Source organism: Penicillium odoratum (assembly GCF_028828045.1).
Source record: "Penicillium odoratum strain IBT 22623 chromosome Unknown utg000006l_segment0_segment0, whole genome shotgun sequence".
NCBI lineage: Eukaryota > Fungi > Ascomycota > Eurotiomycetes > Eurotiales > Aspergillaceae > Penicillium > Penicillium odoratum.
Genome location: NW_026643148.1, coordinates 4,714,435 through 4,728,145, shown reverse-complemented (window position 1 = coordinate 4,728,145; position 13,711 = coordinate 4,714,435). Strand labels below are relative to the sequence as shown.

The following is a 13,711-nucleotide window of genomic DNA, read 5'->3' as shown; positions in this document are numbered from 1 at the left end:
CGGCGTTCAATTCGCCGATGCTCCAAATCTTTTTTTTTCATGGCACTCCACGGAAATGAGTTATTGAATGGAAATTATTAGTTAACCAATTGATTAATTTTAGATTCTGGGCATCATAATATGCCTTCTGCTTTCTGTATGTATTCCGCCGATGGTGTAAGTGAGCAAATTGATAGGAATTGTTCCGAGACTTGTGTTCCCCGCACTCGGATGGATCCGTCGGAGCAGCCGACTTGGCCTTCTGCCTTCCATATTTATACAGATTAGATTTCAGTTTGCAGCCAAAATTATTATAAAGATGGATCCTAAAATCATACAACTTCCCGCAGGGCCCATCAGAGTAATCCCATTTTATGACACTCTTATACATGCCCGGGGTATTCCCTACGCAAAAGCCTCTCGGTTTCAAGTCCCTCAGCCCACCGAGCCCTGGACCGATGTCCTGGATTGTACAACTCGCGCACCAATGTGCCCTCAGCTACCATCAAGGTTGGAAACGGTCATGGGCCCACTGACAAAGGGTCATGGCATGGACGAAGACTGCCTGCGCTTATCTATAACCGCGCCACAAAACGCGACCCAGGCACCAGTCATGGTCTGGCTGCATGGTGGCGCCTATATTTCTGGATCGGGAGACCTGGACTGCTACCAGGGAGTTGACCTTGCGAGACGTGGGATTGTCTGCGTAAATATCTCGTACCGTCTCGGGGTTTTCGGGTATCTTCGCTTGGAGGGCATTGCGCCCGCTAACCTAGGATTGTTGGATCAACGCGCTGCGTTGCGATGGATCCAAGAGAATATTGCGACTTTTGGTGGAGATGCAAAGAATATCACTCTGGTTGGACAGTCTGCAGGTGCAGATTCGATTATCTGTCTGATGGCCGCCGAGAACACAATTGGCCTGTTTCATCGAGCTATACTACTCAGCCCACCGCTACGAGAATTGAAAGAACGGACACCTACAGGGCCACTAGTTACGGAAATGGCCGAAAAGCTTTTTACGAAGGACCCAAGAGATATGTCGGTGGATGAGTTGCTTCAAGTTCAGAAGACACTGTTGATGAACCCGGTGCGGAAGCAAATCATGCTGTTTGCACCGAACCTGGGATTTGATCCATTGCCAAAGGAGCAGGACTTTGACCGGAGAATTAAAGAAGTAATCCAGGACATTCCAATTCTGATCGGATGGACCGCCCATGATGGTCGCCCATTTTCGAGTATGATGGCTCCACAAAGCCTACTTCAACTTCCGGTGATTGGGCCGTATGTGGAAGCCTTGGGGACTTGGTATATCACCCAAAGCTATTTCAAGTGGCCAGCACTGCAATTTCACGAACAGGCTTTGCGAGCAGGTTGTACATCGACAAGTTACTCATTTGCATGGACTGCTGATGACAACGCCTGCGGCGCCTGCCACTGCATTGATATCCCCTTTGTACTCGGGGTGTGGGATGCATGGAAGAACGCTCCTATGCTGAAAGGGGGAAACGCCCAAGAGGATGTATCTCGCTTAGGATCGGAGCTTAAAGATTTGTGGGTGGACTTTATGAACGGAAAGGCACTGAAAGCTGGGCATATTGAAATCTTGAAGACAATCAGATAGCACCGAGAGGATGGCGCAAACAATACATGATATATAGAATGTCACTCTTTTGGCCCAAATTGTGCGCTCAAAAGATGAGATTCATAACAGAGCACTTATGGAATATCACCCAGTGGTACACATTCGAAAAATCGTCGCCAAGCGTTGCTATCACTGTCGAATCGGTTCCTTGAAAAGTGTAAAAAGAGATGATCCGGACCGCAGCCAAACCTGGAAATGTCCTCCAGACTAACACCTGGAGGACACCACTCTTGAGGTCTGAAAATGCAATAATAACTAATGCGGGCTTCTTCAGGGACCGATATTTGTGACTTCGTCTGGAGCATCGGTAGCGAGAATGGGCTGTCCATATCAGAATTCTCAATGCTTCCAGCGACTGTTGAAGTACTGTAACTTTCTTCCAGCATCATAATTGTTCCTGCCATGAGAGCAACAGGCGGACAATTGAAGAACCCTTGCATCGGAGGTGCCTCTCGTAATAGTTGCAGAGCTCTGCGCCGCAAGCCTGGGTGACGGCATTTAAGGGCCGTTAGAAACAGTGGAACGCCGACACCAGGCTCAAATATAAATGGTGGCTGGGAGCCGTCTGGTCGTCTCGATGCGTTGAGGATTAAAGTGGCCTGCTCGACAATGACTGAAAAGTCTGCAAGGTGGGCGTCAAACACCATTTCTAGCGACGTCAAACATCCAGTAAGAGTGATCGAAGCCGCAGCGTGGTATGAGAGTAGCAATGGGTCGGATTCAATAATGGGGCAATAATTGCGGCGAAGCTCTGTATAAGACGCATACCACTTGGCAAGCCTGGCTCGAAGCGCTTGTTCTCTTGCAACGATCGCGATGTCCACCACCGAATCCGCATCAGTTGCCCTCCGATACATGCCTGCCTCGCGTTCAAAGAGAATAACTTCTGCGGCAAGAATAACCATGGTAGATCTGGCATGCTCAATGGATAAAAAGCCGCTAGTATGGCTTTCGGCAAAAGAAAAGATTTCACTGGGCTGCGTGCCTGAAATAGTAAGAGATAATGATCCCATTCGCAAGAAGAGAGGAATTATCGTGTGCTCTAAAAGAGAAGCCTTGCTGAGGGACACATTTCCATGACTGATTTGAGTGCGAAGATCACTGATCAAGGCCACACCTTGGTGGAAGAGCTGCAAGGCTTCTTCCAAGCGCCCCTGAATCGTCTCCACACAGATGAATAGCACACAACTAATTAGAGCGAGATATGGATCCGCGCAGCCACGGTTAATCCGTGAATGAACTGTAGATATTGATCGCGAGTACCATGACAATGCCTCTTGTTGGATCTGATCGAGGGCGTGTGAGCCTTTGCGATGGTTTCTCACAAGAGGAAAGTCCAAACTCTGGTTGGGATGTTCGAATAAGGCACTAATTGCGATAATACCATCCCATATCGCCGGCTCACTGCGAGAAATCTGGGGAATTACTTTCGTCCAAAAGTCGACTTGCATACCACCCGCCAGATGCTGGGCGGTATGCTGGAAGTAATATTCAAACGCGCGACGCTCCCGGCTGCCTGAATTTGGAGATGCTGATAAGTATTGAGTAGAAACCAGAGGTAGTGTGGGGGAGCCCTGGGCACCGAGCCGATTCTCATATTCGCATCCTCGTCCCGTACTGGAACAGCGGAGACACGTTGGCTTCTCTTCACCACATTTGACTCGGCGGATCCTAGTTGATGATAAGCAAGCAATTACGCATATAATTGCAAAGACTTACTTGCAGGTTCTACAACCCGACCGAGATTTGGAAGCCCCGACTCGGCGGCTGACTGGGAACGCAATGCTCATCAGGTGGGAGAAGATGAGGTTGGGGCTGTTATCAGTGTGTGTTACAAAAATTATACGCCTCAAGCGAGGCCCTATTCCCCATTAGAAGGTATTTTTGACTCAAAAGGCTAACCTGGTTGAGCTGGTTGAGTTAAGACTAGATTCACACTAGAATTTAGATCGGAAATCAGATCACGTAAGCATAACTTCTGCCTTGTGTATGCCTTAATGCCTGAGGCAAACATCAACAAGAGATGAACTTCATGCAGTTTGATCGGGATGAAAGATGAAAGAGAAAAGATGAATAGAATCCAACACGTTGAAAAGCTCATCCAACTTTCTCACCCCCTCCCTCCCTCTACCTCTCTCCCTCTTACTCTCCCTCTTACTCTCCAACCCTCCCAGACCTCAAGGCATACTTTGAAGAAGGCTTTGTCTTCTATCGAGGTATCCCCTCTCTTGAAAAGTCTTGTTAAATTAGGCTGACAGACAAACAGATTCTTTCAAAACAGCGACACGGCCACTTCAACAGTCAACAACATCAAAACTGAAGATGGCTGAACAGGCGAAGACTGATTCGTCACCATACACTATGATGCGTCACCTCACTCGCGCTTCTTCTCCCTTTGAGAGGCATGGTTTCATCTATGTCCCTCGACCTCTCGAAACCGATGGCCTCTTACATTTCAAACCGAGTGAGGGATATGCTCGTGTGATTTCCGAGATCAATCGGCTTCGCTTCGACGATGATCATGGTTACCTCGTCAAGTCAATCAACCGGCTGTGTGCACTCCACGCCGCCGACCGAGGCTGCCGTGCTTACCAAACAGGTTTCGAGTGCCCTGAAGATCTGGTTCCCAAAATGGCCCAAGTTGAGCAGCTTTTAGAGTCCGAAGGTCTAAATAAAGAGAATGATGATCATTTTCGAGGCATCGTGGATATGTGCCACTTCTTTCACCTTGCCCCATTAATCAAAAAAGATTTGGATCAGCTCCCGGATAGTGCAGAGAAAGAACTTTTGTTGCGTCTTTATTCCGAAATCTGTCCCGGCGGACACATACAGCGCCGACCTCACGCATAGCAGCTGTCAATCTGATCCAGTTCCCGTTATTTTCTTTCGTCAATTGAAACCCTTTTCATATGGATGTTGCCGCACCAATGCAAACATCTTCTTATTGATCAAGCATTGGATCAGCTCCACCTTTTCCTCGCCTAAAGTAGCAAAGGTCATGTGTACTGTTCTACCGATAATGGACTAGTTCAAGCGGACAAGCGTCGGCCATCCGAGCTCCACAGATTAAGTAAGAGAATTTGATTGGATACCAGGGTTTGGTTAACAAACATGATTTAGTCTCAACTTGGGCAGTTATTGACGGATCTCTTCGTTTTCCCTGTAATTTACTCCATTACTGGGGTCAAAGAACAAGCTTTAGTGGGTCAAGATAGTAACCAACCATTTACCCGGTCAACTCCGTTTTGACTTCTTCCCTTCTTCCATTGGCCACTGATAACATGTCGAATACTTTGCTATCCAAGCGCCCTTTTCCCGGCTTTCTACTAAAATGTCCCTGACGCCCCCCCCCCTAGCAATCTTGCTCCAGTTTAATGTTTCATTTGGCTTCCTGTTGCCATGGCAGATTTGAAAGCCAGCAATCGTCCCCTAGACGAAGTGTCGTCTCAAGAGGATTCTTCCCCTACCGTCGACGAGAAAAAGGTCGTGGAGATCAATGCCGACCCTTCAGTAGACGCGGATGTGGATGATGGAGAGGAAGAAATTCATCATCCAGCCAACCAGGATGATATTCTGACTCACACATTGCACGTTCAAGATGATCCCACGCTGAACTGTTTCACATTCCGTACCTGGTTTTTGGGTGAGTTGATCATCTGCATATCCACGAAACCCCCTACTGATGATTTAATTCAGGTATTGGTCTTGCTGTGTTCGGTGGCACCATCTCATCCATCTATTACTTCAAGCCGCAAACTGTTGTGGTATCGACCGTTTTCCTTGCCGTCCTCGCCTATCTCCTCGGTGAAGGTATGGCCATGATCATTCCAAGAAAAGGATGGATCGGAAAGTGGTTCAACCCCCATCCCTTCAATTCGAAGGAACACCTGGCCATCATCGTCATGGCAAATTCAGCCAGTACCGCTGCCGTCGGAATCGAACTTTTGGCGGTTGAGCGACTCTACTACGATGCCAAGCTCAACGGTGCCATGTCAATCTTTCTCCTGTTCTCCTCCCAGATGCTGGGCTATGGATTTGGTGGAATGATGCGCAAAACCCTGGTCTACCCCAAGAGCATGATGTGGCCCCAGAATCTCCCGGTCAACAACATGTTGGAAACCTTGTATCGCCCTCGGTCGTTAACTAAGAAGCCTCTCCAGGTTTTTGGCATTGCTTTTACCTGCATTTTCCTCTGGGAGATTGTTCCAGAATGGATCATGCCTATTCTAACCGGAGTAAGCATCTTTTGCCTGGCTAATCAGAACAGTGCAGTCTTTACCAATGTTTTTGGCGGCGCTAGTGGAAACGAAGGAATGGGCCTGTTCTCCCTGTGCTTGGATTGGGATTACATCTCCGGAGGTTACTCTCCACTATACTATCCAGTTGAAAGTCTGATCAGTCAAGGCGTCGGCGTCATTCTGTGCATCCTTGTCTTTTCCGGAGTTTACTATGGTAACATCTGGGATGCGCAGAATTTCCCTTTCCTGTCCCAAGTCCTTTTTAGTGAGAACTCGACCATGGCGAATCAACTTCAATGGAATCAGACTTTGGTCATCGGCTCCGACAATAAAATTAATCAAGAAGCGTTGGCCACCGTGGGATTGCCCTGGTTTGCGGCCACCTATGCGATCAATATTCTTACGTCCAACATGTCTGTTTCAGCAGGTATCATGCATATGTTCCTCTGGTACTGGACGGAGATGAAAGCTGTTTTGAGTATCTTTCACTGGAGAAATCTCGCGCAGAAGCTCGACCCCAGGAATTGGAATCTCACTTTCTGGCGTGAAGAAGCGATGCATGATCCCGAGGAGGAGCACTATGATCCGCACTACAAGCTAATGAAGAGTTACAAGCCAGTTCCGAACTGGTGGTACTTCTGTGTGCTAGTGCTCTCTGTCACAGTGGCTCTAATCTGCCTCTACAAAGGAGACTCTACCTTGCCTTGGTGGGGATTCCTGGTATCATGCCTAGTGGCATGGCTGTTTTTGCTAGTATTTGGATCCATGCAAGCCACCACCGGCATTGCCTTTATTATCCAGCCCATCGTTCAATTGATCGGAGGATATATACAACCTGGCAATCCGGTTGCCAATATGTACTTCACGCTTTTTGTGAGTATCCCCCAGAGGCTCTTGGAATTCAAAGCTCTGACATCGACTTTAGGGCTACAACTCGGTCATTCAAGGTTCATTATTGTGTCAAGATCTTAAACTCGCTCAATATGGTCACCTGGCGCCTCGAGTGACTTTCAGCATGCAGATGATTGGTACTTTAATTGGTGCCATTTTCAATTATATCATGATGAATAGCATCGTTACTAATCAGCGGGAGATTCTTCTGTCTGTGGAAGGCACCAACATCTGGTCCGGTCAACAGGCCCAGCAGTACAACACCTTGGTAAGTCATTTACAATTCCACTTCTCTACTTTCACTAATCATTACTCTAGTCTGTCGCATGGGGAGGCCTCGCCCACGAGTTGTTCTCAGTCGGTTCGCGCTACCAGTGGTGCAGCATTGTCATCCTTGTCGGCTTCGTGGCCCCGCTTCCTTTCTATTTCCTGCACAAGCGGTACCCATCCTTTGGACTCAACAATGTCAACACCTCCGTCATGATATACTACATCTCTTACCTTTGCGTGGGAATCAACTCATCCATCATGAGTTTCTTCATCATTGGGTTTGGATCTCAGTGGTACTTGAGACGCTACTACCCCAACATCTTTGTCAAATACAACTATCTGGTCTCGGCCGCGTTGGACGGCGGTACTTCCATCATTGTCTTCATCATGTCTTTTGCGTTATTTGGCGCAGCTGGAAACTCAGTTTCTTTCCCAACATACTGGGGAAATAACGAGAATGGCAATTATGACCTATGTCTGTATACTGACTAAGTATAAGCGGGTCCATGGTGGTTTATAGCATTACATACTAGCTAGTCAATGACCTTGTATAGGTATGGAAAATCATTGACTTCATTTAGGATCGCACCGAGAATTTTGGTTCTATCAATAGACATATACGTCGAGAAAAACATAACCACTATACCCTCACAGTGCATATCGGAAGTGTTTCGATTCCATATCTGTCATATCCTTGAATCCATCCAAAATCGCCTGAGAAGTGCAGTGATCCGGGACTTCATTAGTCAAAGTGTCTCTCTTAGAGTTGACCCATCGCATTCCGAAATAAGCAACTGTAGATAGCACAATGATTCCCGCATAGCAGACTAACAATCCTGTTAGAGCCGAGGTATAACGCGGGGCCTCACGAGCAAAGAAGATGTTAGCTCCAGCCACATTCCCGCCGGCGTAAACCGTGAACCAAATGCCATTGGCAAATGCCCGTTTGGTGTGGCCGGCGATATTGGTGGATAGCAAATTCCAGCATATAATCACCGGAGCCCCAACAACATACTGAAGCCAGGCACAGCCAACAAGGGTCCACTGATGGTCGAGGCTAGTGAACCGAATTCCCAATAGACCACCAAATGGAATCAAGCACACGACGGCGAGCACAATGCAGCGTGAGTTGGGTACATATGTCGCAGCCAAGCCACAGATTGGAACAATGACTGCTTCAATGGCACCAAGTGGTAACTGAAGAATTGTCGCGTATATACCGCTGAATCCGAAACCTTCGATGAGAGCAGATGCGAAATTGGATACGCCACCGTTGATGACACCACATGCAATACCGATTCCTGCACAGCAGAGCACTTTGACATCGTATAAGCATTCCAATGCCTGTCTGGGTTTTATTTCCCGAGTCTTCACTCCAATCATGTTCTCCGCCACACGTCGCACCGCCACAAGTCGCTGGCGATGTGTCAAGAACCGGGCCGAGCTGGGCGAGTCGGGCATTAGCGCCAGAAAGATGGCGCCGCTAACCAAGTTGAGAAGGCCAATTGTCAAGAAAATCAGCTTCCAGCTTTGAAGAGCACCATCGTGTGTGTGACCAAGACCAAATCCTAGTAGTGCCCCGACCATCGTTGCCATCCCGTTGGCGCTCAGCCAGATGGCCATACGGAGAGGCTGCTCGGAACGCTTGTAGAACATGGACGTTAAGGTCATCACTGGGATGAATGTATCAATAGGCGGAAATAACGCATGATCAGGTACTCCACTTACTGCATGGACTGACTCCTGCTTCTGCCATTCCCAGCAGAAATCTGAGAACCAGAATCCCGGCATAATTGGTCGCGCCAATATGAGCGATGACGATAACACTCCACAAGATCAGCATACAGCCCATATATTTGGCAACCGGAAGTCTCTGGAGTAAGAGGTTGGAGGGAATCGCCCAAAATAGATAGCCAAAGTTGAAGATGGCGGCGACCCAAGAGTATCGTTGACCCTCGAGTCCCAGATCGGATTTCAGGGTATAAGCCGAGGCATAGTTCAAAGACAATTTATCTGTGATTCATATGTTAGTTTGGTATCTACTTAGATACTCAAATTTACTCAGAAAATGATGTACCTAGGAATTGAATGACATAGGTGACATAGAGCTGTGGATGGTTTTTGTCAGTAGTTAATAGAGAGAAGGGGGACATCCATACCATTGGCATTAATCTCCAGTCTAAAAGCTTCAAAACCTTTGCTCTTTCTTGCTCCACTTCTTCGGCCGATAGTTGTTCTGCCTCCACATAATAACCGGCTCCGATATCACGAAGCTCAAGTGGTTCCTTCTCCACTCGATCCACTTTCACGATTTTCCCCGGATTGAATTCTTGATTCATCATGTAAAGTACTGCATCTCACATTTCGCTTCCTCGATTCAACACTTCATTTATACTGAAATGCCAAAGCGGGGGTCATCATCGCCAAGATGATAACACGCAAGGTAATCGTTGTTGAGAGATACCGGACAATCCCCCGCTCTATCCCCACTTGACGACCAGCGGACAAGAGTCCGCAATGCAGTCAGTATAAAAGCTGTTCAACCACATCACTTTCTACGATCAATCATGACTCAAAGAGATTACAAAGAACTCCCCTTGCTTGATGCAAGCATTTCTGAGCTACAAAATGCTCTCTCATCAGGGTCACTCACCAGCGTGGACTTGGTCTCTCGCTACCTGCGTCGAATTAGTGTCTATGACGCCAATGGACCCAAACTCAGCGCTATACCCATCCTCAACCCATCCGTCTTCGATGAGGCAGCCGCTTCGGATGCGTATCGGGCATCGGGACTTCCCCCTCGCCGACTAGAGGGAATCCCGTTCCTGGTCAAAGATAATATCAAAGTGAAGGGCATGGTCGTCGCGAATGGTTCTCCCGCATTTGAGCATCTCATAGCAAATGAAGATGCCGCGTGTGTACAGATTCTCCGTGCTGCTGGTGCAGTTCTGTTGGGTAGAACCAACATGCCTGCCATGGCCTATGGTGGAATGCAGCGCGGAATCTGGGGTCGGGCCGAGAGTCCGTACAATAGCGAGTACTTGGCAGCAGCATATGCCTCTGGGTCATCAAATGGATCAGCAGTGGCCACGAGCGCGAATTTCTGTGCTTTTTCTCTTGGGACTGAAACTGTTTCATCAGGTCGCTCGCCAGCGTCAAATAATGCCATTGTCGCATATACGCCTTCCAAGGGTCTCCTCCCACTGCGCGGGGTCTTTCCACTGTATCCGACCTGTGATGTATTAGTACCGCACACTAGGACCGTTGCTGACCTATTCCATGTCCTCGATGTTTTGGCCATTTCTGATCCGGATCCGGTGGGAGACTTCTACAACGAACAAACAATCGTCCCCTTGCCTTCGGTGACAACAATTCGACCCGATTCCTTCTCCGATCTACAAGAAAAGACCTCTCTGAAGGGGAAACGCATCGGTATCCCATCCATGTATATCGGGGGCGACGAATCCTCCATTTTACCGATCAGCAAAGTTCACCCCCGAGCCTCAATCATAAAATTGTGGCAAGAAGCTCGACGCGCCCTTGAAGCATGCGGAGCCGAAGTCATCGAAACCGACTTCCCTCTCGTGACAACCTATGAGGAAAACGCAGCCTCGGGGCAGCTGGTCACCATCGCAAATCTTCCTGGGGGCTGGGCAGGCAAGGAACGATGCGAGGTTGTAGCGCACGCGTGGGACGACTTCCTAGTTGCAAATGGTCAAAAGGGTCTCGATTCATTGACTCTTGTAGATCCCGCTACAATCTTCCCTCTCGCACCAGGATCTGTCCTTGGCACCCCCGAAGCAGCAAACAAACCACGATGGGACGAGATCGTTGAATATCCGAATCGCAAACCGTTTTCTATTTTCGAGATTCCTGGCATGAAACAGGCAGTTCAGGCGCTAGAAACCGCTCGCAAGGAGACGTTCGAGACGTGGATGGACAGTCTGGGTCTAGATGCAGTTGCATTTCCGGCTATCGCTGATATTGGGGCTGCAAATGCGGATGTGGATGTGGAGGCGTCGCGATACGCGTGGAGTAACGGCGTCAGGTATTCCAATGGCAACCGACCTATACGCCATCTCGGCGTGCCAACCATCTCCATACCAATGGGGCTGATGGAGGATACAATGATGCCTGTCAGTATTACCTTTGCTGGGAAGGCATATAAGGATACTAGTCTCCTGCGGTACGGGTTTGCGTTCGAGGCGGCGACGAAGTATCGTGTTCAACCGCCTCTTGTCCCAGCTCTAGACTCGGATCATATTCTGACTAGCAATTTTGCTCCAAGAAATGCCTCTCAGAGTCCAGAGATTGTGGTGGACACGCAAAACAAAGAAATCCGTGGCTCAGACGTCGTGGTTCAGGCCCAAGGGTTTGTTAGAGACGCCACATTAATAGACTTATCTTGTTATGTCAATGGTCAGCCATGCGAATCTGTGGTGATTGATGGGAAATGGACCATTAAAGCTACGTATCCCGTCTCAGAGCGTGATAGCAAATGGGAAAAATGGACCAGTCCAGTACTAAAACAAATTGTTATCATCATCACAGCACACACCGATGCTGGGTCTGCGGGAAGGCTGATCATCTTATGAAATGTATGCTAAAGTTGTTTGTCATTCTCATATAAATATTGTCATAAATTCCACATGGTATATGCTTCACTATATCGCCTTCATAAGGTCGTCTGGTGGTGTATTATATTGCACAACTCCCCCATACATCATGTCCTCGATCATACCCAGAATGGCTCTGTGGAGATATTTCTCTTTGAGTCTCTCAAGATAGAATTCAGCCTCCAATTTCAAGGCGTCGACCCCCGGAACAGCTGTATCTGAATAGAGATTCTGCTGCAAGAACTCAAATATCCTTAAGTATGGGTGAGCATCGCTCCATTGGTCGGCAAAGCAAGCTAAACTTTTCGTGCAGGCTTCAATTGCCTCGGGAGAACTATAAGTCTGATCTTTTTGCAGATATGAAATGTCTGCTATTGGTCTTGTTGCCCAGATCAGATAGAGAAGCATGATTCCAGCCCGGAATTGATATACGAGCTTTGGAAAATTAGTATGATTGTTCGGTGGACTATTGGAGGTTGGTACTCACAGCAGACCAAGTAAAACACATGACATGTCCTTCTTCCTGCAAGCTCCGGTACTTAATACACACCTCCACTACGGCGCCAAAGATCTCTTCTGTTCCTTCATGGTCAAGGAAGTTATGCTTATCTTCCATCAAAATCAAGATGCTGTAGTCATACAGTTTTGTCATCCAATTAGGATTGTAATAGCCAGATGACACATTTGCCGTACCATACTGCGGGATATCCTGCCTCCATACATCAAGAGCCGACTTGAGGGAAGAGCTAAGGGCATCTTTCTGTTCAGTAAGTTGCCAGCGGGAGCTTTCTAGCGATCTTCGTATATTTGCTTGGATTTTTCGTAGTCGGAAGAGATGGCTAAGTGCAGGGTTCGTATTGACAGGGGGTTGAATGATATCTCCCAGGGTACACATCTGATCTGTGTCAGCTTGGGGAGAAATGTTGAGAGAAAGCACCGTGGATACTCACATCTTCTTCCACCGCTTTATATGCATCAGAAACCGGTCGATCCCACCCGGATGCAATTATAACATTCAACATGTAGCAGGCGATGAACATGTTCTCCGTCAAAGCCTCACCCGAAGCCGCAGTAACCTCTCCATCAGGATTGGCTCGTGCATACTTCCGAATCTCTGTCATGGCCGCTGTACAAAATGGCACAATTGAAGCCACACTTGTTGCGATCTCATTTGAAGACGGAGAATGCAATGCGTAGACGATCAAAAGCAGGGAAGCTTGAACCTGCAGAACCATCGATGAATGGCTCACGACATGAGGATAGTAATTCATCGCAGATGCGTAGAGCTCTTTAGAACGGACGGAATGTGTAGGGTCATGGCGCATGATGCTACATAATGATGCACCGATGGCATACACCATCCGCAAGAAGAAAGTTCGCCATTCTTCTCTTCCGTCCAAATGATCTCTCTGCCATGCTCTCCAAGTTGTCTCATTCAGAAAGGGCCATTCGCGATGAGATATTGAGAAAAAGATGTTCGTATATAGCTCGGTGAGCCACGGGGAGTCGTCCCCGATCGATGGATAAATTGAGCTCTTATCGAAGCACAGAAAGTCCAGAGTTTCCTCATTCAGGGAGAAATTATCTGTAAATGAAAGCTGGGAAGTCGGTCTGGATATGCCGTCTTGAGACGGTGACGTAGCAAATAAGACTAGCGTATTGTCATCTGGCAACTCCGCTTTATCTCGAGTGTCCCATGACATGCACAGATCATTGTCTGGACTTAAGTCTGTCTGAACTCCCACATCTCGCACTACCGCTCGAGAACGACCCTCTAGTTCAGCCACTGCCCTTTCCAGGTCCTTCAAGTATGCCAATGGGACTGTAATACTGTCCCCGGACCGCCGAGACCTGGCCGGTAAACACTCCGCACCTTTACGACGGCATTCGCCACAGACCGGTTTGGAATGATCGCATTTCCGCTTTAGACGGAAACAGCGAGCACAAGCGATTTCTCTTTGTTTCAATGGACGCGACATGGGAGTTGAAGAAGAACACTCGAGTGCGGGGGCGGAGAAAGTCATTGATAAGAAGGTTTCGGGCCGATGTTATCAGGCGACTATTGGTTGAAG

At 48.1% G+C, this 13,711-nt stretch overlaps 7 protein-coding genes across 7 annotated transcripts; 4 read left to right on the top strand and 3 right to left on the bottom strand.

The window, feature by feature from the left end:
• Window positions 1–298: 298 nt before the first annotated feature.
• N7520_010170 (uncharacterized protein) lies at window positions 299–1,603 on the top strand (the record flags this gene model as incomplete). Its single annotated transcript, XM_057144104.1, has 1 exon — window positions 299–1,603. One exon carries the CDS (start codon window positions 299–301, stop codon window positions 1,601–1,603), a length of 1,305 nt encoding a protein of 434 aa, XP_056993392.1.
• Window positions 1,604–1,698: 95 nt separating this feature from the next.
• N7520_010169 (Zn(II)2Cys6 transcription factor domain-containing protein) lies at window positions 1,699–3,414 on the bottom strand (the record flags this gene model as incomplete). The annotated part of the gene is made up of 2 exons (XM_057144103.1): window positions 1,699–3,295; window positions 3,344–3,414. 2 exons carry the CDS (start codon window positions 3,412–3,414, stop codon window positions 1,699–1,701), a joined length of 1,668 nt encoding a protein of 555 aa, XP_056993391.1.
• A 532-nt stretch (window positions 3,415–3,946) lies between these two features.
• Window positions 3,947–4,474, top strand: N7520_010168 (uncharacterized protein; the record flags this gene model as incomplete). Its single annotated transcript, XM_057144102.1, has 1 exon — window positions 3,947–4,474. The coding sequence occupies one exon, from the start codon at window positions 3,947–3,949 to the stop codon at window positions 4,472–4,474; it is 528 nt and encodes a 175-aa protein (XP_056993390.1).
• Window positions 4,475–5,023: 549 nt separating this feature from the next.
• N7520_010167 (OPT family oligopeptide transporter) lies at window positions 5,024–7,515 on the top strand (the record flags this gene model as incomplete). The annotated part of the gene is made up of 4 exons (XM_057144101.1): window positions 5,024–5,267; window positions 5,321–6,735; window positions 6,788–7,021; window positions 7,072–7,515. 4 exons carry the CDS (start codon window positions 5,024–5,026, stop codon window positions 7,513–7,515), a joined length of 2,337 nt encoding a protein of 778 aa, XP_056993389.1.
• A 156-nt stretch (window positions 7,516–7,671) lies between these two features.
• Window positions 7,672–9,350, bottom strand: N7520_010166 (putative MFS allantoate transporter; the record flags this gene model as incomplete). The annotated part of the gene is made up of 4 exons (XM_057144100.1): window positions 7,672–8,696; window positions 8,752–9,036; window positions 9,101–9,131; window positions 9,183–9,350. Coding segments are annotated over 4 exons (1,509 nt in total), but the record flags the coding sequence as incomplete, so codon positions are not given.
• Window positions 9,351–9,590: 240 nt separating this feature from the next.
• N7520_010165 (amidase family protein) lies at window positions 9,591–11,618 on the top strand (the record flags this gene model as incomplete). Its single annotated transcript, XM_057144099.1, has 1 exon — window positions 9,591–11,618. The coding sequence occupies one exon, from the start codon at window positions 9,591–9,593 to the stop codon at window positions 11,616–11,618; it is 2,028 nt and encodes a 675-aa protein (XP_056993387.1).
• Window positions 11,619–11,687: 69 nt separating this feature from the next.
• On the bottom strand, window positions 11,688–13,663 carry N7520_010164 (Zn(II)2Cys6 transcription factor; the record flags this gene model as incomplete). Its single annotated transcript, XM_057144098.1, has 3 exons — window positions 11,688–12,074; window positions 12,127–12,534; window positions 12,590–13,663. 3 exons carry the CDS (start codon window positions 13,661–13,663, stop codon window positions 11,688–11,690), a joined length of 1,869 nt encoding a protein of 622 aa, XP_056993386.1.
• Window positions 13,664–13,711: the final 48 nt, after the last annotated feature.